The sequence below is a fragment of the Fusarium musae genome, chromosome 7 (assembly GCF_019915245.1).
Source record: "Fusarium musae strain F31 chromosome 7, whole genome shotgun sequence".
Lineage (NCBI taxonomy): Eukaryota > Fungi > Ascomycota > Sordariomycetes > Hypocreales > Nectriaceae > Fusarium > Fusarium musae.
Genome location: NC_058393.1, coordinates 2,167,603 through 2,191,771, shown reverse-complemented (window position 1 = coordinate 2,191,771; position 24,169 = coordinate 2,167,603). Strand labels below are relative to the sequence as shown.

Sequence of the window (24,169 nt, the reverse complement as noted above, 5' to 3'; positions counted from 1 at the left end):
TCCAAGAGCAAGGCGATATCAGCATTAGGTTGAATCGGAGTTTTGGAGTAGCATGTTTTCTCTCAACAGTTTATCAACGTTCGCAACTAGCGAGCTACCGTAACGACAGTAATGAATTTTTGAATCACTCTAAAATTGCCTCGATTTACTTGTTGATCATTTGTCACTAACTCTCTTGCTTCCGGGTAATTGTCAATCATTACTCCAGTGTAGAGATATATGGTGGAGGGCTTCTTAACCTCTTAATCAGTATTGGTGAATTGGATTCAGGATGGCCAAGAAAACAATGGATAATGGATCAACTCCATGATGTTCTTATCATTTCTATTCATCCTAGTATCTTATTTACGCCCACAAAGCAAGCTGTGACAGGCATCTGGTCTCTATGCAAGTCTCCCCATTTCGGAATGCCCACAAGTCTCGAATTCGAATCATAAGTTTGTATGTCCAGGCATCCTTCTATATGTAGTATCTCGAGCTCTGATATTCGTTACAAAACTATTCACCCCTGGTGCTATGCCGCGACCTACTTGATTTGGCACGGCTGGATGCTACAGACGTGGCCCTACTGGGGCTGTTGTATTCGTCTGTCCTGAGCGACTTCGATCCGCGAATCTCAACAGCGATGTGGCTACGCTTAGTAGACGTTTGATGGGGAGTAGGAGGAGTAGATCTCGGTGTGGATGAAACCTGATTGACTCGTGATTCACTTCTGGACTTTCGAGACTGTGAGGTGTTTTCGACAGAGGCTGACTCGGACTCAAGTCTCCTGATATTGGTGATAGGGGAAACCTCGATACCGATACGGGCCGGCACCACAGAAGAAACTGCAGCAGTGGAGGTGTGATGCTCGTCTGCGAGGCTCTGCATCCATGCCTCGCAGAATACAGCACCCAAGCTCACCGCGACCTCACGAGCGACACTGTTGCCAACAATTTGGTGCTGGTCACTTGGGATACCCAACAGGACCTCTTCGTCCCTGAACCCTTGCGCTCGTCGCGCCTCCATGACGGTCAAGACGCGAGGCTCATGCCAGTGTAACGTGCGGCCATTCTTCGCATCGCTCGGACCTTGGGTCTTGACGACTGTCACAAAGAGACGGTCGGGCCGTTGTCGGCCATATGACTGCGAGCTTGGGTTTCCTCGTCCTAAACCTTTATCGGTGCGCTCAGGAAATGCTAGGCGCTCGCTTGGCGTCATTACGCCTGAACCAGCCTTTTTCAGGTCGAGACCATACCAGGCCTTTGCGAAGTTCATGCCCCAGGGTAAAGTTGGGATGAGGTGAATTCTACTTCGCATTAGAGGCGTGATGCCTACAGACACTCGATGGTCGGGGTACGGCACGCATATATCTGGCTTTGAATCATAAACAGGGGGTAGGTCGGCAGTGGAAGCACTCGCAGACACAAAGTCAAATGGTGTAGCAGCCGGAATAGCGCGCTCAGCCATAGGTTCTCCCGTGGGAAGAATACCTAGACTAAGTTTGGGGGTATTTTGCGGGTGGGCATGCGTTTGATATGGTGCATGAGGTAGACGGTGGCCTGGTGCAGCGAAAGCCAGAAACACACGAGAACGACGCTGAGGTGCACCACAGGCAGAAGCATCGAGAAAGAAAAACTGTGCTTGATAGCCCAAGCCTACAATAGCACAAATGAGCTGACTGAACACGTCTTGGTCTCGATTAGCGGTCTTTTGTACGATTCCCGGAACGTTCTCAAGGAGACCGTATCGTGGACGGTACAGGTCCACACACGACGCAAAGGCTGCTACCAACGACTGGTTCTTCCGCTGAGCGGCAGTTGTTTTATCGTTGGTCAGCCGAGAGAAGCCTGGGCAAGGGCTACCTCCTGAGATAAAATCCACATCTCCAATCGGTGGGACATTATCTGAAAAGTCGCCCTCGATGGCAAGACGTTGAAGATCGTCTATAGACCCAAGGAATGGTGATACTTCAGAGGGCCCAGCGGTGTTTGCCATGTAAGTATGAATAGCCTTGGCGTCAAAGTCGTTCGCCCATCGCATCTCGATGGCACCTCCATCTTCTAAGCCACGACCAAAGTTGCCACCTCCGCAAAAAAGGTCCAGACCTCGCAGTCGTGGAATAGACTGCGATGGGTCGTAGCCCTGCTGTATAGACGAGGGAGGTTCGGACAGCGCAACATATGACTTCGTTCCAGTTTCATTGTCGTGGAATTGTTCGTGGGTGAAATAGAAAAACCCTCCCACACCGTCACGGTCATACGGCGTTGGTATTGCTTGCCCGTCTTTGAAATAGCGAACGAAACATGGCTCGAGAATGCGCGAACCTTTTACCTCGACAAGCGGCTCGACATAGCTGTACACCAACTCATTGGGTCGAGCTCTGGATGCTGGATCAACTTGGTGTCTTCTTAACAACTTCCGAAACCTGTATATGCCGTTACCTTCCTCCTCATAGAAGGTTAGGAACTCGCAAGGCTCGGACCGACCGCTATCCCTGTTGATCATGACGAGTCGGGTTTCGCCGGGTCGTAACTCCGGCGCCTGAGGAGAGCTCTTGCGCAGATGAATGCAACGAAAATGGTCTTTCTCAAGGGTGACCCAATTTCGTTGTTGGCATATATATGTCTGCCGACAAAAGAACTCGGCTTCAGTCGCTGAAGTCCCCCCAAACTCGACTTGGTGAACCCCTGACACTTCGTCCTCGGAGATCTTGGCTCTGGTATCGCAAGAGCAATGATCCGACAGAAACAGCTCGTTGTTCCAAGGGTACTTCATCAGACCGCACAGGGTGTCTACGGGTCGATAGTACCAAATCACATCGAGAGTTCTCTGGCTGCGCTTGTTGACACGCACGCGCTGTACCAAGGCGAACCATCGGTCAACGTCGTCAAACCCATGCGCAACGTCACGTCGCCATTGTGTACCAGATCCCTCGGCATCTCGTTGGATCGAGATTGTGTCTCCTCCTCGAATCGCTCGAATCTGCTTTTTTCCAGCCATTGTTATGGTCTTACCCCTGTCATGAACTGGCACTGGGAATTCCAGATGGCGTTGCTTTATCAGTGCATTTCGTAAAGACTGAGTAGTCTCACTCAAAGGAATGGCCTTAAGACGGTCCCCGAATGGCTGGTGACTGAAACAGTCGTAAATGTATTGGGTAACGACAGTATCTGTGTCTTCGCCAGGCCCAATCTTTGGGTGCGGTTTGTATCGCGTGAACTCCCATACCTCGGCCCAGATAACGTGCTTGTATGTTTTTCTATGCCCAAGAACACCGATCGCTTCCTTGTGTAAAAACGCAATATTGGCCACAATCGCCGTCCTGAAATCATTGTTTACGTGCTGCCTCTTCCACAAGATGAATTCTGGTGCATGGCTGTGCATTTTCGCTAGCCAAATGCTGAAGTTTGATCTGAAATGGAAGATCGTAACTTGGCCGCCTTCCTCCCCCTTGAACTTGAGGTAATCCACGAAATGCTTTGCGAGATCCGCAACCCACAAGAACGGGTTAAAGAAACGACGATATTCCTTGGCAGGAGTATTCAACCGGTAGTATATCTCACGTTCTGTGTTTAACACTGACCGCACCCAGATTTTGTCTTTGACAGTGTGCTTTGATAGTGTACTGTAGTTCTCAATCGGCAATGCGCTGATTTCCACTCGATGAACGTAGAAAACAGTATTACCAACACTCAGCTTTCCGTCAAAGAAGACAGTATTGAAGCCATGTTTTGTGTGGAGGTGGTGGAGGGAGCACATCTCCTGACCGTATCTTTGACGATCGGAATAGACTGAAAAATCGTCAAGTTGGAACTCAACGAAATCGTCATAGTAGATACCCTGACCGGCCTCTTCAGCCACCTCGAGCAGTCGAGCAACAGCCTCACGTTCCTTAAGGACTGGGACACCCGGTTCGAATGGTTCGTAATACGACCTTGGTACCAAGAGCAGACTCTCTGGGAATTCAACGCGCATATTCGTGCTGACAGGGACGTCTGGCGTCTGTTCCAATGTAACGTCTTCTTGTTCCACTACCTCAGCCGAAGGACCTGCGTCTGCATCACCAAATTCGAGATCAGGATCTACAGCCTCTATGACACACGACTCTGGGAGTTCAGGCATTTCCGGGTAGGTGTCTGCGAAAAAGGGTTCGGGACTTGAGACGTATTTAGGAGGGCTTTGGGTGATAGAGCTAGGGGACAGGTCGACTTGTTGCATGGCACTTATGTGCTCTGCATCTGCATCTGCCTCTTCCTCCTCCGCTTCCTCCATCTCCCCAAACTTGGTCCACATTTTAGGTGCATCATGACTGGTAGTGGTGGTGGTGGTGGTGGTTGCATGAGGCTCCCTCGCAGCAAGGGTGTCTTCAAACACACCGTCGAAGTCGCCATCGTGATCTGTGAGCCAATCAATGTCCGGGTCCTCGAACCATTCTAGAGTAAGATCGATAATATTATCTTGGTTCTGGAACTCATCCAACGTTAGATCGACAACCTCATCGTCAAGGTCGATATGCTAGTCAGCGTCAGCAACCGAGTCATTCTGTGTTTGAGATGCAACCTTACGGGCATATTGAAGGATAAGGCTTATATCGCTGCATGCTCAAACGTAATCAAAATAATGGACCTTTGTATGCGAAAAACTCGATTGAAAGACAAACACCAAGCAGTCTACACCTCCCGTATCATCATTTGATGAGTACAACAGGCCTGACAATACCAAGAGGATCACATGTAGATAGGCCCGGCTTTGTGCGTAGGAACAATGAGAAAGCAAAATAAAGAAAGTCAAGACGCGAATAGGAATCGTTGAAAGCCTCAATTTCAAGGCGGCCAAGTGTGATTACAAAGTCGTGAAGCGCTCGAGGTGTTCGTTGTATGCAAAAGGAGGGTTGATTTAGGTGAAGAGGAGCGTGTATCAGAGTGTTCTATGAAGGGAGAGCGCAGAAGAAGTCGAAGCGAGACGATTGTGTGTGTTTATTGTGTTCGAGTTTCTTTGTTCGATCTTCGAGGCCACTCAGTCAGTGAATCAATCTTGTCATAAAGGCTTGAGGTTCGGCAGCTGGGAGTGAGGATGCGCTAAACCTGAACAATCCGCAGCCCCACATCTGCAACCTTCTGGCAAGAACTCCATCTTCTATGCTTTTCATAGGTACCTATAAGAAGAAAAGATATGGAGTAGAGACAAATAATTTCAGTATGATACACAAGGTTAGAAATTATATGAGCAAAACGAGTCCCAGAGACTCTCAATTCATTTCCAGCTTGAACGCTCATCTACGCTGAACTGGACAATGTAACAACTAACTTCTCCTTGCCCGTTGGTATAGTCTACTGCACATGCCTCGAATCAGAACGCCATGCAATGCATCTCATTATAACCCTCTTGCCCATGGCCAAAATGATTCATCATCTTCGTCGTCGGAATCTACTGTTGAATCCAGGACCACCCTTTGCTCCGTGGTTCCTAAGCTTCAGCCGTTGGAAGTTTGCGTGAGCTAGCTCATTGACCTTTCGCGCGGCCTTCCTCACAGTGCCTTCCTTCTTCTGTGTGGGCTTCTTCTCCTTTACTTCCTCAAAATCAGATCCAGCATCTTCACCATCAGCTTGCGTTTCATCGTTCTCAATATCACTCTGAGGGTTCTCTCCCATGTTTTCCGGTCGCTTGGTTCGAGTTGGCCGCATCTTGACCATTCTTGTAGTTCGCTTCTGGCCCTTCTTCTTGTACACTCTAGTCGGGTTACCCTCTTCCTCCACTGGGCTGTCATACAAGGCTTCATCATCGAAACCGCCAAGTGGTAATTGCCGTGCCTGAGTGTCCTCAACAAGAACATCATGCTTTGGCTTAGACGGGAATAGCGTCTTGGGTCTCGGTTCACCCATTCCTTCTTCTTCAGCATCACGCAATGCATCCAAATCGTCGTCCAATTTCTCCTCTTCCACCTTTCGGAGACTCGCCACAATTTCACTGAGACCTCGTGTGAAAGGTTTGCGCGGTAGCCGTAGGGGTGCTGGGGCATCAAAATCGCCATTCTCGTCAAGAACTGGTAGAGTATTGCGCTTCAAGAAGGCGGGTGTATCGAATTGGAGTTTCGAGACCGAAGAGGGCGTAACGGCATCCTTGTTTCCATCCTTATTCTTCAGCGGGGTCATGAAGTGGTTTAGTCTTTGTCGTTTACTAGATGACATAGGGGTTCGGCCAAGCCTTTCGTTCTCCTCGTCATCCATGGTAGCTGATCGTTTGCTCGGAGTTGCATTGACCTTTCGTGCGGACCCTGATCTGGCCGCAGAATCTTGTTTCGACGGTGTTCCTAGCTCTTTCTCTACTAATAAGTCAAAGAGGCCAAGCACGCGACCATCTCTTTGTGGTGTCGGTCCGACTGAGGTTACCGACGCGGGACTGAATAGTTTTCGCGATATGGCTGGTGTGTTCATGAGTTCCTCATCATGGTCTTGTGTACGGTTCTTGGAGGGAGTCTGAATGTTTTTGGTACGTTTGGTGGGCGTTTGTGCCGGTAGAGTATCGGATTTCCGCTTCCTGGGTTCATTTGAGGGAGGTGGGATTTTGCCCGAGAGTATATCTCGAACCTTGTTATACTGTTTATATTTCAATGCTGTGCAATGGTTAGCAGATTGGTACCTTTTTTGTTCTAAAGACCTACCGATATCTTGGTTGGCCTTGATGTCCTCTCTTCCTGGCTTTATGCCCTCGTGTGTCTTTGCCCATTCTGTCTCCCAAGTCTTCAAGTCGATTCGCAGTTGCTGTGATTGACTTTCATAAGCTGCCCTCAAGTTTTCGTCCATTGCTATAGCCATGAAATCTTTTATTCGTATGTGAGTTTTATGAGAAAATCGGAATTTGGAAGAAACATGCAAGAAACAATGGCCATGAGGGAAAGTGGAATTGATGAGTGTCGCGATTGCAGATAAAACGCGTCGGGTCTGTTAGATGGATCACTTCGCAACTGCCAATGCGGGACGCGAACCACTCAACGCGAAAATGGGTCTCACGTCATGGCAGTTGCAGGGGAAGGTGCGGAACATAGGTGGACAGAGCTAACGGGCCCACCCCGCCCGCTCCGAACTTTGGTACGTATGTAGTTCCGGACCCCCACCTCCACTGAATCAAGTCCATTTCTAATTCATCGTTCATCATCTTCTTTTGATCACTACACCAAAACGATAACTTCTCATCTTCGCTTTCTTATCTTGGTATTTTGGATACACTACCACTTGCGCACCAGGTGGCCAGCCCTATTGCGCCTCTAATCCCCCATTTCGCTATGGCAACAGACCAAAAGACAAACGATCTCCACCGTCAAGTCTTACAAAGCACCCTCGACGAAGTAGCGACCAGGCAAGAAGACGCCACCGACTGCTGCGTCATCTGCCTCGAAAGCATTTCTGAAGCCTGTGAGGCTGTTCCTTGTCAACACAGAAACTTTGATTATCTCTGCCTTCTTAGCTGGCTGGAGCAATCACCGAAGTGCCCGCTCTGCAAAGCTGTCATCTCGCAAGTTCGCTACGGCCTCGATGAACCTGTCACAAAGACATACACCGTACCCGATCCCGCGCCCCGAACACCACACATTGGACATTCAAGACTTGCGCCCCATCTTCGTCCCCGCCGGCTTCACTTTCACCATCGTCCATATCTCCCTCGACCACGATACGTCACCGCCAGCTCGAGTCCTTCAGATGAGATCGCGAAGCGGAGGGATGTGTATCGCCACAACAGATACTCTAAACATGTTGGGTCGAATCGCGTGTCTCGATACCGCGAACTGACCCCAGCAGCCTTTTGCTCAGATAGCGACTTAGTCTCTCGCGCACGAATGTGGATTCGTCGAGAGCTGCAAGTGTTTTCCTTCTTGAACCCCGATGCCGACCAGACAGAACCAGGACCCGATGGAAATTCACAGAGAGACGCAATTTCCAGAAGGAGAGCAAATAATGCTGAGTTTCTCCTCGAATACATTATTGCCATTTTGAAATCCGTGGATATCATGGGCAGCGCTGGCCAAGCCGAGCAGATGATTTCGGATTTTCTGGGTCGAGACAGCACGCGCCTCTTCTTGCACGAGCTAAGAGCATGGCTTAGAAGTCCATATATAAAGCTTGAGGACTGGGATGGGGCTGTCCAATACGACTTATCTGCACCAAGCAACCCTAGATCTGAATCTGGAGGGATCGGCAGTTCAGGGCAAGCTCAACGCCAGTCTAAGAATGTTGGCGCGCATAATTGGGACACACCACGAAGACAGGGAGACTTTTATTGTCCTTGTCCTGGGGGCCGATCGCAGCGAGCCCGAGAAGTGCATAGACGCGAACCATACGGAAGACCACATAGAGATTAGTCAGGCATGATAGAGTGTTGGGGCCTGGATAAGTCAAGATAGAATATCATACCCGGAGAGCAATCTCCACTGAATGAATAAGGAATTGCATTGCTACTAGATGTGTTTGGAACAATCTGAGGTTTACTACAAGCTTGCGGTGATATCATCCATAGCTTACGAAGCAGATCTCCTTGGTCGGCGGAATTCCGCCCAATTTGATGGGGCTACCTTATGCTTGGTTTCTCCTGAAAGTTCAGACAGAGATGGCGTCGAGAACAAGCACTTATAAATCGGGGTTGACCAAAGGTCGTCCGTCTCGGGTGTATTTTACACCCGATCCCAGCTCAAACTGCTCTTATATCTTTCCGTCATATCTCTCCTATCCAGTTCAATATCTCATCCCTGATTCTCTACATTTATCACAAACAAAAGCTGCCATAATGCCTACGATCTCTATAGCCGTCATATCAGACCCGGTTTGCCCCTGGTGTTTCATCGGCGCCCTCCGTTTGTCCCGCGCCATAGCTCTCTATCTCAAAACTGTCTCTTCAACCGACACTATCACCACCAAATGGCATGCTTACCAGCTGGATCCCAATACACCCACGCAGCCCCTCATCACGAAGATAGCCTCAAAATGGGGAGAGGACCAAGTACCCTCAGTCAAAGCTCGCCTCAATGGTATTGCCAAACAAGAGGGGGTGGAGTTCAACTTCAACTCTACGATTGGCAATACCAGAGATGCGCATCGGTTGGAGAAGTTGGGGCGCATTAGGGGCAAGGAGACAGAGGTTGCGCTGGAGATTATGAGAATGTATTTCCTAGATGGCGGAGATATCACTAGTAAAGAGGATTTAGTGACCGCAGCGGTTAAGGCGGGCCTTGAGAGGGACGAAGCACGGGAGTGGTTGGATGGTGATGATGGAGGTGAGGAGGTTGACAATGAGGTTCGTGAGATGCAAGAGAAGGGCATAAGGGGCGTACCACGGTATATCATCAATGATAAGTATACCGTTGATGGAGCGGAGGATGTTGGAGATATTCTTGAAAAGCTCGTTATGGCGAGAGAAGACCGGCTTGCTAAGAATTAGGGGACATATCTCCCCGTGTTATAGACCGTCGAATACTATGTTCAAGATTTTCATATCTCATAAGGGTATCATCACATTCTCATCAAATCACCAAGATCCTTCTCCATCTGCCTCAGCCTCACCTGCAACTCCCTCTTCTTAACCTCCATCTCCTTCGCCGCCTCCTCCTCCCGTCTCAAGTCATCCTCCGTCCAAACTTCACCCTCTTCTTCTTCCTCTTCTTCCTCATCATACCACTCTCTGTGATCTAGACTCGCCAACTGTTCTGCCTGCTCCGCGACGCGCGCTTCGTAATATGCCGCTGTGTTCTTCCCATGTGCATGTTTACTCCTCAACGCAGCGATGCGCTCCCTCGCTCCGGGGAGTTCGTATACACCACAGAGCTTTTCTGCGCCGCGCAAAAGGACATTTACATCGACATCGCCTTTTCGATCTGATTCTCCGCGCCGTAGTTCTTCATGCATTTGACCGCCCAAGACAGCTGCTACGGCCGTTTGTCGTCGAGGATGGGTGCCAGTGCGGGGTGGAGGTCCTGTAGTGACTTCGCCCGAGGCTACATTAAAGACAGTTTGTCGTCGACCCGAGGACTTTTTCTTCTCTGGCTCTGTGGGTTTGAGAGTTGTTGAGGGTGGAGGTGGTGGGACGGAGAAAAGGGCGCGTTCGTGCGGTTCCGTATCACGGATGAGAGATGTGATGTCATGATTTGAGAGGAGGGCGTTGGTGAAGATCTTAGGAGGGGGGAACCTAAGTCAAGTTAGCGATTGGAATAGAAGGAAGTGTGTGCTGCCTACGGTAGAGAGTCAATTCCCTGGCAGGAATAGCCAATTTGTTCGAGGTGCGCAGAGATGAGCGACATGGTGGGCGTGGTCGTCGTTCGATTCTCGTACTAATAAAAGTTCTATATTCTGGATATACGAAGAAACCACAACATGCACAGTGCGTGTCCAACTTATCCGAGCGGAGGAGGATGGCCTCAAAGTAGCGAGTTGATGATAGACGATAGGTAGCTTCTGTTGCCGATAGTGGTGGAATTTCAAAACAATCGAGGGACGCGGGCAGCTCTTATCGATAACCACCCCCACATTACAATCACTTACACGCCAACTTCTAACGTAGGGTAGGTACCTTTACCTAGGTATTGATCATCAACCTAACAATTAGACTAGCTAACGTTAGTATGTTGCAAGAGCCATAGATGTTGTTGGCCCATCCAAAAACTCACTATATCTCATCTGTTCTATATCAGTAGTGGGGAAATTCTTGCAGACCAGTCACGTATCTGGGGATAGCATTCATGATTGCAATCAACACCAACATCAAGAGTAGCTTCATGAACCCAAAACACTTGATAATATATGCTCAGATAAATTATACGACCGAGCTCTACTAGAGTTCAGATTTCTGCAGGTCCTGATCTTCCAGAGTGCTGTTCGAGCATCACGACCCTCGGTACATCAACAACGACAAGACTTTTCACTTACACAGCCGAAGACAGGAACTGCGAGGATATGCAAGACTGATGATCTAATGCTCTGGCTCCAAAGAAGCTGGAGTTAGTGGCATCAAACGATGCCATCTTAGCAGTTTGAGGTGAAAAGCCATCGATCGTTAGCACTTATGCAACAATTCATTGCCACTACATAAAAGGGTGAGGAAGAAACTCTCAGTGTGTCCCATTTCTTCTAGAATTGCTTCAATCGTGATGATAAATGCCAAACGCTTTCATGTTGTCTGCCAGACTTATATCCATGTCTCCTCCGCATATATATGATGATCTTCTGTGCTCAAATATCATGCCCATCTTTATATCTTCAATAAACAAATTCGACATATCGTAACAGTCTAAAGGTATCCCTGTGAAATCCAAATGTGACAATTCCGTATTCGGCCTGGATGCAAATTCTATGCAAAACATGCAATTTCATTTTTCTGATCAAATGGTCTCCTCAACCTTCAATATCCGTACCTGCCCATTGCATAACTGATCATGGGATTCAGGTAAGGCGAACACAATCAATGGTTCACCGTTGCCCAAACCCCGGTAGACTCAGGGGCTGGTCGGTGTAGGCGGTGTCATGCTCGTGGGATGCGAAAAGGTGAGTCGTTATCGTCGTCAGAGGGACCCCTGGTCACCCTCTTGTCCTCGTAATGTCATTAATGTTCATGCCTATGCGGGCCGGGGTAGCATGATGGCTGTCGCAGCTGATGTGGTGCGTGGCTTGCAGGGTTCAGCGCTCTAGCTGGAGCTTGAGCCCATCTCCATAATTTCAATAGCCCAATAAGGCAATTCCCTTGCGAGATGCTGGTGCGCGACAAGTTCATCCTCACTGGAGTCTGGCTCCTCAAGCTCCTCGATCCGCGCAGGGGGCGGATCATGGAATAATAGGCTGGTGCGATGCATCTTTCTCCGCATACGACGTGCGCTGGAGCCGACCTCGTTGGCGTCGAGCCCCTCGCCCTCATCCTCCGAGTCGCTGAGCTCGCTGTGTGTCCGTTTGCCAAAGCTGCTACCCATACTCATACGTCGGAATTTCTTGATTTGTTCGCGGCGCTTCAAGAATTGCGCTTCCTCGTCGAGTTCGCCCTCGCCCTCGCCCTCAGGACTTTGCTCGTTGTCTGATGTTTCGTTGCTGCAAGTGAGATTTCTAAAATCCTTGACCATAGTCTTGTGGGCTTTCCTGCTTCGTGACCTTGAGCGACTGCGATTGGATTCAATCTCGGTAGGTTGTAGAACATCGAGTCCGTCGCAATCGCTGTCCATAGGGTCAATATCCTCCACAGTGAAATTACAAGCAACTGTAGCCGTAGCCGTTGAAGTAACAGTAATGTGAGAGGTCTCAGCCTCGTCTGTTGCACCGGATCTGTCGGATTCTGAGCCCGAGTCAGATTCTGAACTGTCTGAATCACTAGAGCTGTCGGTATCATCGTCGCCAAGCTCCATAGCAGAGTCGTCAATTGGCGAGGAGACGGCTGGGCCAGTAGCATTTCCCATGCTTCGTATGCTGGGACTTGCCGAATCTTCTTCATCCTCATCTTCACTACTGCTGTCCTCATCACTGGTGTCGTCGGCCATGCCGGACGAGGAAGACGAGCGAGGGCTTAGCTGATGAGGGCCAACTGAAGGCTGATAGCTGAATTGGTGTCCATCGCCAGTTGGCTTGATGTTAGGATCCGAGTCCAATGACTGAAAGTAATCATGAAAGTCAGGTTGGCGCCGAGGTTTCAGACTGGTCTTGCGTAGGAAGGGCGGCGATGTGGTGGGGGTTTCTGGTGGCGAGTTGGGGTCGGCGGTGAGAGGTTGATTCTGGACTTCTTGTACTTGAGCTCGAAGTTGAGCGACGTTAAGATTTGGCGTCGCGGGCCGCCGCCGAAGGCTCTTTTTTGGCGGCATGGCTGATGTGGTGTATAGACCGGTAGACCTTAGAGTTGAGGTCTAACAAGAAACGTATATATGGTATGGGACAATAGGAATCCCAATTGCGTCCAGGTGTTAACCTTGGATGGACAGACAGATAAATCGTCCAATAAGCCTCGAGCCTTGGACTTGAGTAAGACCGTCAAAGACAAAGTAACTTGGGTCGATAAGGGTCTTATCGATCAACGACAAGTATTGGATGTGTAGTCGAGTAGTTTGGTTGGCTTCGGTGTGGGGTAAACAAACGGATGGAGGCGAGCCGATCCGGAAGTAAAACGAGTAAGATATAATAGTAAGGTGAGGTGAGGTGAGATCAAGTGAGGTGTAGTTGAGTGAGGCGGTTTAGTCTGGTTTGAGGTTGAGGTACCAGGCAAGTGAACAACAATGCGTTGCCTTGCCTTGGTACGAAGAGGAAAGAGGACAAGGAAAGACGGAAGACAAAAAACGGCAGGAAGGGGAAAAAATTGCAACCGTTGGCTACTGCAAGGCAAAGCAAATGCAGATGCAGTAGTAGCGGTAGCAATAGCGGTAGCGGTGCTGGCTGGGCTGGGCTGGGCTCAGTGCGTGGGCGTGGGCGTGGGTGTGAGCGTGGGCGTTGACGTGGGTATAGTTATGCAATTGGATACAGAGACTGGGCTTGGGTTAGGCCAATACTACGCGGGGCTGCCAGTCGAGTCCCAGTCCAGTCAGTTGCCAGCAGAGCATAGACGATGCAAGGCAATGCACCCAAGTGGCCGACGGTGGGAGTGAAGAGGGGAACGTAGATGGAGGCGATTGGGTGCCCCAGTCAAATAAGCCCAGTCAAGTCCAGGCTGTTTGGTTAATGATGCGGTGGGTGATTGGCGATGGAATTGGTTGGGCGGTTTATTCTTTCAGGCCCTTGAGGACGTCCGAAGTGTTGTTTGACTTTTAAGAAAGCCAGCACTGACCTTGTAATTCAGGAGAGTCGCAAATCGGTAATAAAAATAGAAGGTTCCAGGAAACAAAATAGAAGAAGCGGAGAAGATGACAAGACGTGGGACAAACGCACAAGCCAAGTCGAGTCGAGTCAAGGCCGGGTCTTGCTTGTCGTGGGGGGTGTCCCGTCAGGTTCAGTCAGTCAGGTAGGTCCTCGCTTGATTCAACTTTGGGCCTCAAGCCAGTCGATACGATCGATGTCGATATTTGTGACGATCAATTGGTAGTGGAGAGACAATGGCAGATATCAATGGATGAGTCTGCTGTGAGCAATAAACAGTAGCGATAGTCAGGGAGCCAGGACCCAGAGGAGAAACCTCCAACACGGAGAGGATGATATGCGACTGGTGTTTGGGGTCATGATAAGTCTTTCTTCAAAGACAGGCAATAGAGTCGTCCTAGAAAGGGGACAGGGACCGGGAGAGATATTGCTTCGAGATATCTCTGTCAGTCCGCTTATCGTAATATCGTACGTAGTGCCTCGTAGTAAGTTATATCGCTACTGCTAAGACCCAATTCTGTCTGTGCAGTACGGAGAAGGAAGAATCTCTTCGTCGAGATTAATAAGGTTGATGATGATTATCAATCTCTTTTGCCATTCACTTGAGAGAATCCAAGTGAAGATGACAAAAAAGGAAGAAAAGGAGGGAAAAGAGGAGAAGAAAGATAAAAAGTGTGAGAAAGAGGAGGGGAAAGTGCCAGATAGAAGAAAAAAAAAAGTAAAGAGCACCTCAGATGCAATGCAAGTGAGATGCGGATGGCGAGCACCGACCGGAGCCTGTGGACGGAGGGGGGTACCTTTACTGTAAGGTAGAGCAACCTTTGATAGGCTCGGCGGTGTTTGATGGGCAGAGACAAGAGTGATGAGCAAGTGATTGAAATGCACAACAGTTTGAAAAACGATGAGCTATGTAGGTCCTGTATGTAACTACCATAACGGTACCAGCCTGGTACGGAATGGTACAGCGATGATCAAGTCTGCAGAAGCAGTGCTGTAAGTCAAAAAGTTGGAAGCCGATCAACGATGATGCCATTGATCAAATGACGATGGATGACAGACAGACAGACAGACAGACAGACAGACAGACAGACAGACAGACAGACAGACAGACAGACAGACAGACAGACAGACAGACAGACAGACAGACAGACAGACAGACAGACAGACAGACAGACAGACAGACAGACAGACAGACAGACAGAAGACAATCAGTCAGGCCTGGCCAGTGGATAGATAAGAGAAGCCTAACAACAAGGAATGTCCTTGCATCTGAGCCTCAGCCGCGCTTCTAGTTCAAAGAATCCAGTCTAGCGCAGAGAGTTTCTGTTGCTCGGCTCTCTTCAGGAGCGAAGCGGCCTTTTTCGTCTTGGTACGGAGGAGGAGAGTGGATGGACGATCAAATTGGACTGCCGGGGCCGGGGCCGGGTTCGGATCGGGTCTGTCAAACCACCACAAAAAAGAGGAGGTTGGGCCGTCCGTAGATAGTCAATGTCTCAGTGGATGAGGTCTAAGAGGTTCAACTAAGACTCTTTTCTAGCCCCACAGACTTGGTCTTGGTCTGGATGAAGAGGCTCCGGGTGAATTGAGGGCTGACGGGTCTAGATTGAGACTGATTGATCGGACGGTTTCGTTATCACGCAGTCAGGTCTTGTCTTAATACAGGTTTATGCAGTCGCCTCTTTTTTACACTGAAGCTGACTGAAGAGGTATCCAGATTGGGGGTCCAGAGTGGATGTGGTGTATAAGTAAAAGTAATCAATGTGAAATCAACAAGAAAAGACCTAACACTTCTATAATGGATATCAGAGTTGGCATAGAGGAGTCTTTGCCCATGGTTAGCTATCCATGTTTTCCTCTTGGGCATTGCCTTTATATCAGTGCCAACAAGCAACCTTGGTCAGTCTTGGCTCTCAATATAGGCTGTAATACAATGCGAATCCTCAGACATGGAACGGCCCGCTCTGTCCATTCCACGTCCTCAAAGATTCATGTGAAAACAGGGAGTCAACTCTCACCGAGCCCATTCTAAACCAGCCCTGCACTAGCGTCGGGTCTTTGCCAACACAGAGAACAACCTTGAAATGGAAGTTGAATGGAAAAACCCTTGATCAAGTGGAAACATCTAAAAAAGAACCCTTGCACGATTCAATGGATCCCACAGATTTCGATACCCTCGGAGTGAAAAGCAAAATAATCACTCAGTGCCCAAAACCAAACACAACTTCTTCTAAGCGCCGTCGTGGACCAACCCATTTTATCAGATCCATACGAGGGGCCATGACTGACATCCATGATTTGGGCATCAATGCTCGAGGTAGGGTCCAGTCTGTGTGTGGTTTTTCTCTCTGTCATTCTCTCCATCCACAGGGAATCGGACAAGGGCATTGTTTGTGTTAGTCGATGGGAACCACTGTTGAGACTTTTGACACGTTGGTATGACTCTTAAATCCTGGAGACTGTGCTACATGCCTCACTAATTGTGCGCGGTAATTATTTGTCTGGCGATAAAAGATGCAGTAATGTTCAGTCGGTCAGATTTTGATTGATTCATTCAGCCTCGACAAGGTCTTGTCTGGCCTCGTAATGCAATGCATGAGTTGTCAAACATCAAACGAATAAGACACTCGGTGAGTTGCAGAGCAACGCACAACAAAGGAGAGAAAACACATGATACGTTACCAGCTTGAAAATCAAGGTGCAGACAGTACAGTACTTGAAGGATCATGAGGGTACTGATACCCCATTGTTCGGTACCGAGACGCAGACGCTGTTCAACGGCCCATCATCGTCATCACGCATTTGCGTATTCCGCTCCTGCGAGGAATCGAACCGTCTGTCCTGCAGAGTCTGACGAAAACGGGGTTTTGTCGCGTGTGCCTATCGCGAGGGCACACGTCTGATGGCATCATCGTGTAGCATTGGGGGAGCTGCATCGCACAAACGGGCTAAACTTTCGCTTATCGTTTTGGCATTTCTAGCTGAGGTCGATGAGTCTAGTCAAGATGAGCATCGTCTCATTTGTGCGGCTTGTGTTGCGAGTGTTGATCCCACTGTCTTGGTCTGATGATACAGAGTGAGTGGCGTGCCTACGTGCGTAGGCGTTCAACAGACAGAATGAGATGAGGAAACCGTTAAGATATGCGGATACCGCATTGTAAAACACACACAGTAATAATCTTATAAGGACTGAAACTGTCTAAAGCCCACGTTATCATTATAGTGTAACTCTAAATTTGGATCATGATTGAGGCGTAGAATGAATGACATCCTTCAACCGTTCCATTCCATCTCGGATCTGAGCGGGGACAAACACGGACTGCCCCGCTTCCCCGTCTCCGGAGCCGCTGAAACTCAAATCATGAGTTCATTGGCCCGTAATTAAATCAACGAAACAAAACAAACCATTTCCTTACACAACAAAAACCATGGTAAGTAATAGAGCAACAGATGTTCACTCGCACTACCATCGCGATTAACATGCACTCTCTTTGATAGGCTCCAGATCCAGAACCCCAAGGGCGCAAGCGTGGTAGGCCTGCAAACGCGTCCAAACAAGCCCCCAGCGCGTCGCAAGATCGACCAGACGAGTACGAAGCCGATGTCGAAGAAGCTGCACGCCCGAAACAACGAGGACGACCGAAGAAAACAGCGCAGGAAGATGCGCCCGAGGGAGAAGTAGCGCAGGCGGAGAAACTCAAAAAGAAGCGTGGTCGACCTTCACTGGAAGATGGGAAGGCGCAGAAGTCGACAGAGAATGCAGCGCAACGAAAACGGAAACGCGGCCGCTCTTCACTAGAGAAGAATCAGGATGAACAAGAAGCTGAGGCAGAAACGGTAGAGGAGACAGCCCAACCAAAGAGGAAGCGAGGACGCCCATCTCTCGAGAAGGATCAGAATGAGGAGCCTGAGCAGGAAACAGCAGATGCTGGAAAGCAAAAACGAAAGAAGAGGTCGAAGGAGAAACAGATTCAAGAGCCGGAAGAGCAGCCAGAGGAAGAGCCCCAACCACGAAAAAAGGGTCGCAAAGCAGCTCAACAACCTGAGCCTGAGCCAGATGAACAAGAGGCAGAACCAGCACCAGCACTAGCACCCCGAAAGAGACAGCGTCGTGAAGCAAGAGAGCCCGAGCCCGAGCCTGAACCTGAAGAAGAGGAGCAACCACGACGAAGTCCACGAAATTCCTTGCGTAATCTCGGCGAAGATGCCAACAACAAGGGCAGCAAGGCTGAAAGGTCTAAAAAGAAGAAGGACCGTGTAGCACAGGAGAACGCAGAAGATCAGCAACCCGAAGAAGCTCCCAAGAAGCGTGGCCGCCCAAAAGGGAGAAGACCATCAACTGAGAACGCGGATGAACCACAAGAAGAGCCACAAGAGACGAACAAAAAGAAAAGTCGCCGCAAAGAGAAAGAGGATGCACCCTCCGACTCAGACGAATCTCTCGCCTCTCCGCCAAAACCATACATCCACATTGCTCCCTTTAAACGCACAATCCGCTCTTCTAAAGTCGCTGCAGACTGGACCGGTCTATCGGGAGCATCACTTCCCACTACTAAATCTATCCTCAAACTCGCCCAACAACCTATCCTGCAACGCATGGCCCCAACGAACAACCGACGCACCCACGCCTCTGCAGCATTGCATCTCGTCTACCGCCGCATGGAACGTAAACTCGCCCGTGGCCTGCCCTTCCCACCTGGGAATCCATCATCAAAGACTACAAAATGGCGCCTGGATGCTGATGGGGGTCGTGCGCTGGAGCTTGATTTTGAGGCGGTGCTCGATGGGAAAGCGGCGTTGGAGAGACAGCTTGTGCCCGGGATGCATGCCGTTGAGCTGTTGAAGACGGAGAAGGAGAGGATGGAAAGAGAGCTTGAGAGGGATTATGAAGAGCTTAGGAAATTGGAGGCAAATGCGAGGGCGCAGACGAGAGAGCGGAAGGATTTGTTCCGAAAAGCTCATGTTTTGGCACCGACATCAAGACCAGCCAGCAAGGATCATGATACAACTTTTCTTACTGACACCAAAGATCAGAGAAGCCTCAAGGTAAGTTTGTTCCATGACATTAGCTTACGTCTGGAGAGCTCACAAAAGCAGGACATTATCAATACACCTCTTGAGCCCATAGCCCTGCAACTAGCAGACCACGTCGAAAGCATCCGTGGTAACCTTCAGCAAGCTGATGGGCTCACACCACAACTGAGTCGGACAAAAGCTGCTTTACAGGATGTGTTACAGAGGTACCTAGATGAAGGAACCTATGAGCAGGTTGTCCTTGGATAAGTGCTCTGTGTAAGATATGAGATGATGAAATAAGCTACTTGGGCTATGCATGAATGGATGAGCAAGGCGTTGGGATTACGGTTTGGATGAGTTTGCATATGCGCATGGCCTTAGCTGAGCGTCAGAGTGCAGGTACAGATAATATCCAGAAATGAGATTTTCCCCAAAAGCCATTGAAGAGCATTGCGTTCATATATTTGTTGCTTATTTTCTCACATCTACACAACTACATCTGCATGAGGCACGTGTGGTATAAAAACCAAGATGTATATATGTTATGACTCAATGAGACAGGAAGGGGTCTATGGAACCGACATTCCAGATAAGCATAACCCAAGTCTATCTATCTACAAGCGCTTCCATATACCAACACCATGCGTGCTACAGTCAAAAGGGAACAAGACCAAGTAACCCGAGAGGGTATTTGTTGTGTGGACCAGATAAGACGAAAGTTCATGATTCTCATTGAATTGATTTTGAAGAAGCAGCAAGAAAAAAAAGTAAATTGTCATACATCCAGGAGTAGTTGGCCTATACAAAGATGTTCCCCCTTCCACTAGATGCCTAACCAAGAAGTGACCAAATGGTGAGTAATGTACAGATGAGACTTCATATACGTAGGAGTTGTCTCAAGACATTTATCGGAGACGGCGGGAGAAGCCAGTGGGCTTGGCGTAGCCACCAGTGGCAGTGTCGTTGACAGGGTAAGGGACAACGGTAACAGTAGCCTCGAGGGTGGTGGTGGTGTCGCAGAACTCCTCCTCGTCATCGTCGTCCTCAGAGTCATCACCATGGACAGCCTTGTCGGTGACGGTAGCATCATCAGAGCTACCAGTCTTGCTGGCCTCAGGGACAACAGTGACATAGACAGTGGAGGCAGGGGCGGTGACTGTGACTGTCTCAGGGACACACTCGCCGTTACCATTGCCAGAGCCAGAGCCGCCGTTGTTGGATCCATTGCCAGTACCCTTGGAACCCTCCTCCTCACTCTTGCCGGTGCTGTAGCCGTTGTCACCGCCCGAAGCAGGCTTGGTCTCACCGACGCGCTCAATGGTCTTGGTGACGGTGCCAGTCTTGGTCTTGGTAGTGGTAGTGGTGGTATCATCCTCGGGGGTACCGTTGCCCTTAGAGCCGTCATCGGTGACCTGAGGGCCAGCAGGGACGGTGATGGTGGTCTGGAGAGTCTTGTGGACGGTGGTGGTGATGGTCTCGTCACCCTGGGTAAGAGTGACAACCTGCTCGGTGGTGTAGTCGGAAACGACTGTCTTGTCGCCCTCCTTAGGGGGAGGGTAAGCACCGCCAGTGGTCATGGGGACGGAAGCGGTGTAAGGGGCAGTGAGGGTCTTGCCAGTTACACCACCGGTCTCAGCATCGTGGAGGACAGAGGTGTAGATAGAGCTGGCGTCAGCGACGGGGCAGACAACCTCAGTGAGGATAACGGTGTTAGTCTCAACGTAGGTGACCTTGTCGGACTCAGGGAGCTGAGCAATGGCAGTGTGGTCACGAGCAGGGCAGTTGGTGACGGTAGGAGCGCAGCTGGTGATGGTCTCGACGACAGTGGTCTTGACGGTCAGAGTGGTCTGGGTGTCGGTACCGTTGTCGCGGCGGTAGTGGGCGTGGTGGGGGAAGTTGTAGGCGTTGGCAACGGCGGCAAGCATGCCGATGGAAGCGACGACGGACTTCATTTTGAAGATTGAGGTGGTTTGGATGTGGTTTGGGTTAGGTGGTTTGGTTTTGCGGTAGCTTCAGATTTGTCTATGACAACGGTTTGCGATGCGATTCAAATGGCCGTAGAAGTCAATTCCACAGTCGGGCAGCGAGCAAGACACAGTTTTGCTTCACTAAAAGAAAGGATAGAGTTGGAACGTGAGAAACGCTGGTTGCTGGAATGCTGGAAGGATCGTAATGGCAGAAGCCGGAAATGAATGAAAAGTCACGATAGAGACTGAACGAGTGTGGTGGTTGTGATAGACAAGACTGAGAAGCCGGATCGGAGGTGAGGCAGGAAGCGTTAGATATTAAGAGAAACCAGAGTCGGGGGCGTAGTACCAACTGGGCTGGAACGCCTCTTTTTAGCTCAATGTCTCTTGCAGGGGAGTAGACTGCAACCACAAAACACCGGACTGCCAAGATGCTTTGAGCATGGGTGGTGTTGTGGCCCACCAGGAGGCCCCTTGGATTAAGAGAGGGCCAGGGTCTGCATCTCGAGTTTGGGCCTTGACCTTGATCAGAATGAGAAGGAGATGTACCCACTCGGGCACGTTCCCTTCAGCGACTGGTGAGCCATCTTCGGGTCTCCGCAGCTGGAGGAGATGCGATTATCGCGAAGGATCATCAAGAGCGAATGCTACGCATGCCTACCGTACAGTACATAGCTGAACGATAGGAGTAGCGACAGACTAGAGGCGACGAGCCAGTGCCAGGGCTAGGACCATGCACCTGAGCTAGAGAGGCTTATTCATAGTAACCCTTCGTGATGAGCGTGCGTATCCTTCCTTTCATCTTGCTTGCGCGGGTTGGTCGGTTGCTGCGGCGTTGACGTTGTTGAGATGAACATGGATGTGATTTGATTGGAGATGATGGAAGAGTCAAGACCACCCGTTGGAGAAGGATGAGGTTCAGATGTCGGTGGGGCGTTCTGGCTCTTGCCTCAAGGGGAATGGTTCAGGGGCGCGGTAGGCTTCTCGGGCCAGGGTCCACGGGGTGCCTGACCAGGGGGGTTGGGGCTAAGGAAGCGCTTTTTGGTGAGCAAGCACCCTGTAATTTAGCGATATTATTCCAGTTCACTTGAACCTTGGTCGATTTTGATGATTGTTCATGCTATATCTGAGCATGATCATGGGTATTCTCACGGTGTTGGACGACAATTACTCGAGACATATGTTGACTCTGGCTGATACATAACACAAAAGTTATGTTTCACTCTCTTGCGTCATTCGTCTTTTATTCTCTCCCTTAGTGAGATCGAATAGCGCCACCACGTCACTTTATGCAGGTACCGTGCAGAACCTGAGACGCCACGCGGGCCAATTAAACCTCCAGACTCTTAATCACCGCCATCCCGAGATTTCGTTGTTCTGGCGCCCGCCACATTTTGGTCTAAGGCAGCGAATGAGAGATAGCCACAATCATCGTCAAGTGATGAATGTTTCGAGGAGAGCCAGCTACCTTACCTATTCTCTATCTGTACACATGTTGCACAGCATAGACAACAGCGCGTAGATCAGGTGAGGCTACTTATTTACATAGAGGCCGGAACTGCTGCAGTGAACATTTACCCCTAGAGTATGTACTGGTACTGCCCGTCAGCGAGGTAATTTCAGCCTTGTACGCTGTAAACGCCAGAACCTGCAATATGCCGTCGCGCGTACCTGTCTAGACCACTAGAAATGTCCGACGGGATCGACAAACCTGGCACGCAGGATTCGTGCAACTCTGACAACTAAAATTCGAGCCATAACCGGATGCCAGAGATTCCCGAGGCTTTGAAGCAATCTGTACCTATCTAGGTCTCCAACAAGGTCCATCGTCAAGGAAACGAAGAGCCCAGAACCAAAAAGTCAAACACTTTTCTCACATGTCGAGACTGTCCCTGGCAAGCTGAAAAGCCGATGGATAGAGAAGAGAAAAAACAGAAACAAGTCCCTTGCATGCTTGACCGCGATTTGGCAGAGTCAGACAGAGTCCACTCTCTTATGCAGGCTTCCACCAAAAAAGATCTTTTCTTCCCTGCCAAGCATTTCCTCGGATCTAGAATGACTCAGATCCCGGGTTCCAACTTCCGACCTTTTCTGTTCTTTTCTGATTAGAGACCATGATTGTGACGAGTGATCTGAGACTGGTAGCTAAGCCTCATCGGCATACGGCAGTGAACCAACTACAGTTCCTACACTAACCTCTAATAATAGTAGATTCGCAGACAAGATTGGTCGAGTCGTACTCCGTACAGAGGCACATGGGTAGATCATAACTGGAAATGACCATCAATTGCCGATCCTCCAGAATAGAATCAGCCAGCCAGACTGGTCACTGAACGGTGTTGGTTACCCAATCTGGTAATTACATTCTTGTTACGCTTTCTAACAGGCTCTGACAGCGTTGATCTAAGTTTTGCTCGCTTGGATGAGGCAATTTTGCATCGGTATGCAGGTATGGAGTACCGATCCACAGATTGCCAGTCATCTCCATCTTCTCCAGGCTCCATCTCCAATATCAATCAATATCAGTCATCGTCTATAGATCAAGATTCCCAAGTTGCACATATCTTGCGACTAAAACGTCTCATAGAAGACTTGAGAAAAGCCACGTCCCTCTGTATATGTTTCACTTCTCAGCCGCCTCCGGCCAACCCGTCCCCCGATGCCATCCCTGTCGTTTCATCAAAGCCCCTTGGTCCCTGTCTCGTCTTGTCGCAGAATAACAAGTTACCAACTTTGTTTCCCCACTCATAAATTACCTCTTCTAAGTTCCCTCCTTGTCCTGTCTACCGCTGCGGTTCCAACGGCTTGTTTCTGGCACGTTGCCGGCTTGTCATCTCGATAATGTCGTCGTCGTCTTCATGTATCAAAAACACCCCAAGCAAGGGTTTAAAATTCTAGGGGCGCTTTTTTTTAACTCCTTTTCTAGATTTTTACGAGAATGTTTATTATTCGGCTCATTTTAAACATTCAGGCCGCGCAATCGCTCATCTTATCTCGTCTCGTCTCGGTAATCACTCATGCCCATAGGCAGACTTTGCCTTGGCGGGCGGTTCTACTGTTGACCAAAGTCCCAACTTATGCTTGATACATGCTAAATAGATCGTCGGGATATACTGACTGCGATTCTCATCTCATCTTCGAGGCACAGTCACATCAAGCATGAGGCACTCGCGCCAGGTAACTTTAGGCCATGTCAATTCTAGCCCTGCCGTCAGCTGCAGTTGGCTGCATCGCCAGGGAACCTCAAATCCTGCATGGTGTCACTATCCACAACTCAAATGCGCTGCGCCCTGTTGTGATTTCCGATCAGGTAGACACCGAGATTGCCAATCATTTACCGCACCCGGGTAGCGTGGGACCTGGATATCCCCTCGATCTTTTGGACGCACCCATTCATTCCGTCTT

At 49.6% G+C, this 24,169-nt stretch overlaps 7 protein-coding genes across 7 annotated transcripts; 2 read left to right on the top strand and 5 right to left on the bottom strand.

Moving 5' to 3' along the window:
* Nucleotides 1-498: 498 nt before the first annotated feature.
* Nucleotides 499-4,553, bottom strand: J7337_009834 (uncharacterized protein; the record flags this gene model as incomplete). Its single annotated transcript, XM_044827429.1, has 2 exons — nt 499-4,497; nt 4,548-4,553. The coding sequence occupies 2 exons, from the start codon at nt 4,551-4,553 to the stop codon at nt 499-501; spliced, it is 4,005 nt and encodes a 1,334-aa protein (XP_044678023.1).
* An 837-nt stretch (nt 4,554-5,390) lies between these two features.
* On the bottom strand, nt 5,391-6,785 carry SLD2 (DNA replication regulator sld2; the record flags this gene model as incomplete). Its single annotated transcript, XM_044827428.1, has 2 exons — nt 5,391-6,595; nt 6,644-6,785. 2 exons carry the CDS (start codon nt 6,783-6,785, stop codon nt 5,391-5,393), a joined length of 1,347 nt encoding a protein of 448 aa, XP_044678022.1.
* Nucleotides 6,786-8,760: 1,975 nt separating this feature from the next.
* J7337_009832 (uncharacterized protein) lies at nt 8,761-9,411 on the top strand (the record flags this gene model as incomplete). Its single annotated transcript, XM_044827427.1, has 1 exon — nt 8,761-9,411. The coding sequence occupies one exon, from the start codon at nt 8,761-8,763 to the stop codon at nt 9,409-9,411; it is 651 nt and encodes a 216-aa protein (XP_044678021.1).
* A 71-nt stretch (nt 9,412-9,482) lies between these two features.
* On the bottom strand, nt 9,483-10,267 carry J7337_009831 (uncharacterized protein; the record flags this gene model as incomplete). Its single annotated transcript, XM_044827426.1, has 2 exons — nt 9,483-10,155; nt 10,203-10,267. 2 exons carry the CDS (start codon nt 10,265-10,267, stop codon nt 9,483-9,485), a joined length of 738 nt encoding a protein of 245 aa, XP_044678020.1.
* Nucleotides 10,268-11,647: 1,380 nt separating this feature from the next.
* J7337_009830 (uncharacterized protein) lies at nt 11,648-12,802 on the bottom strand (the record flags this gene model as incomplete). The annotated part of the gene is made up of 1 exon (XM_044827425.1): nt 11,648-12,802. One exon carries the CDS (start codon nt 12,800-12,802, stop codon nt 11,648-11,650), a length of 1,155 nt encoding a protein of 384 aa, XP_044678019.1.
* A 4,407-nt stretch (nt 12,803-17,209) lies between these two features.
* On the top strand, nt 17,210-19,064 carry J7337_009829 (uncharacterized protein; the record flags this gene model as incomplete). The annotated part of the gene is made up of 2 exons (XM_044827424.1): nt 17,210-17,212; nt 17,280-19,064. 2 exons carry the CDS (start codon nt 17,210-17,212, stop codon nt 19,062-19,064), a joined length of 1,788 nt encoding a protein of 595 aa, XP_044678018.1.
* A 638-nt stretch (nt 19,065-19,702) lies between these two features.
* Nucleotides 19,703-20,749, bottom strand: J7337_009828 (uncharacterized protein; the record flags this gene model as incomplete). The annotated part of the gene is made up of 1 exon (XM_044827423.1): nt 19,703-20,749. The coding sequence occupies one exon, from the start codon at nt 20,747-20,749 to the stop codon at nt 19,703-19,705; it is 1,047 nt and encodes a 348-aa protein (XP_044678017.1).
* Nucleotides 20,750-24,169: the final 3,420 nt, after the last annotated feature.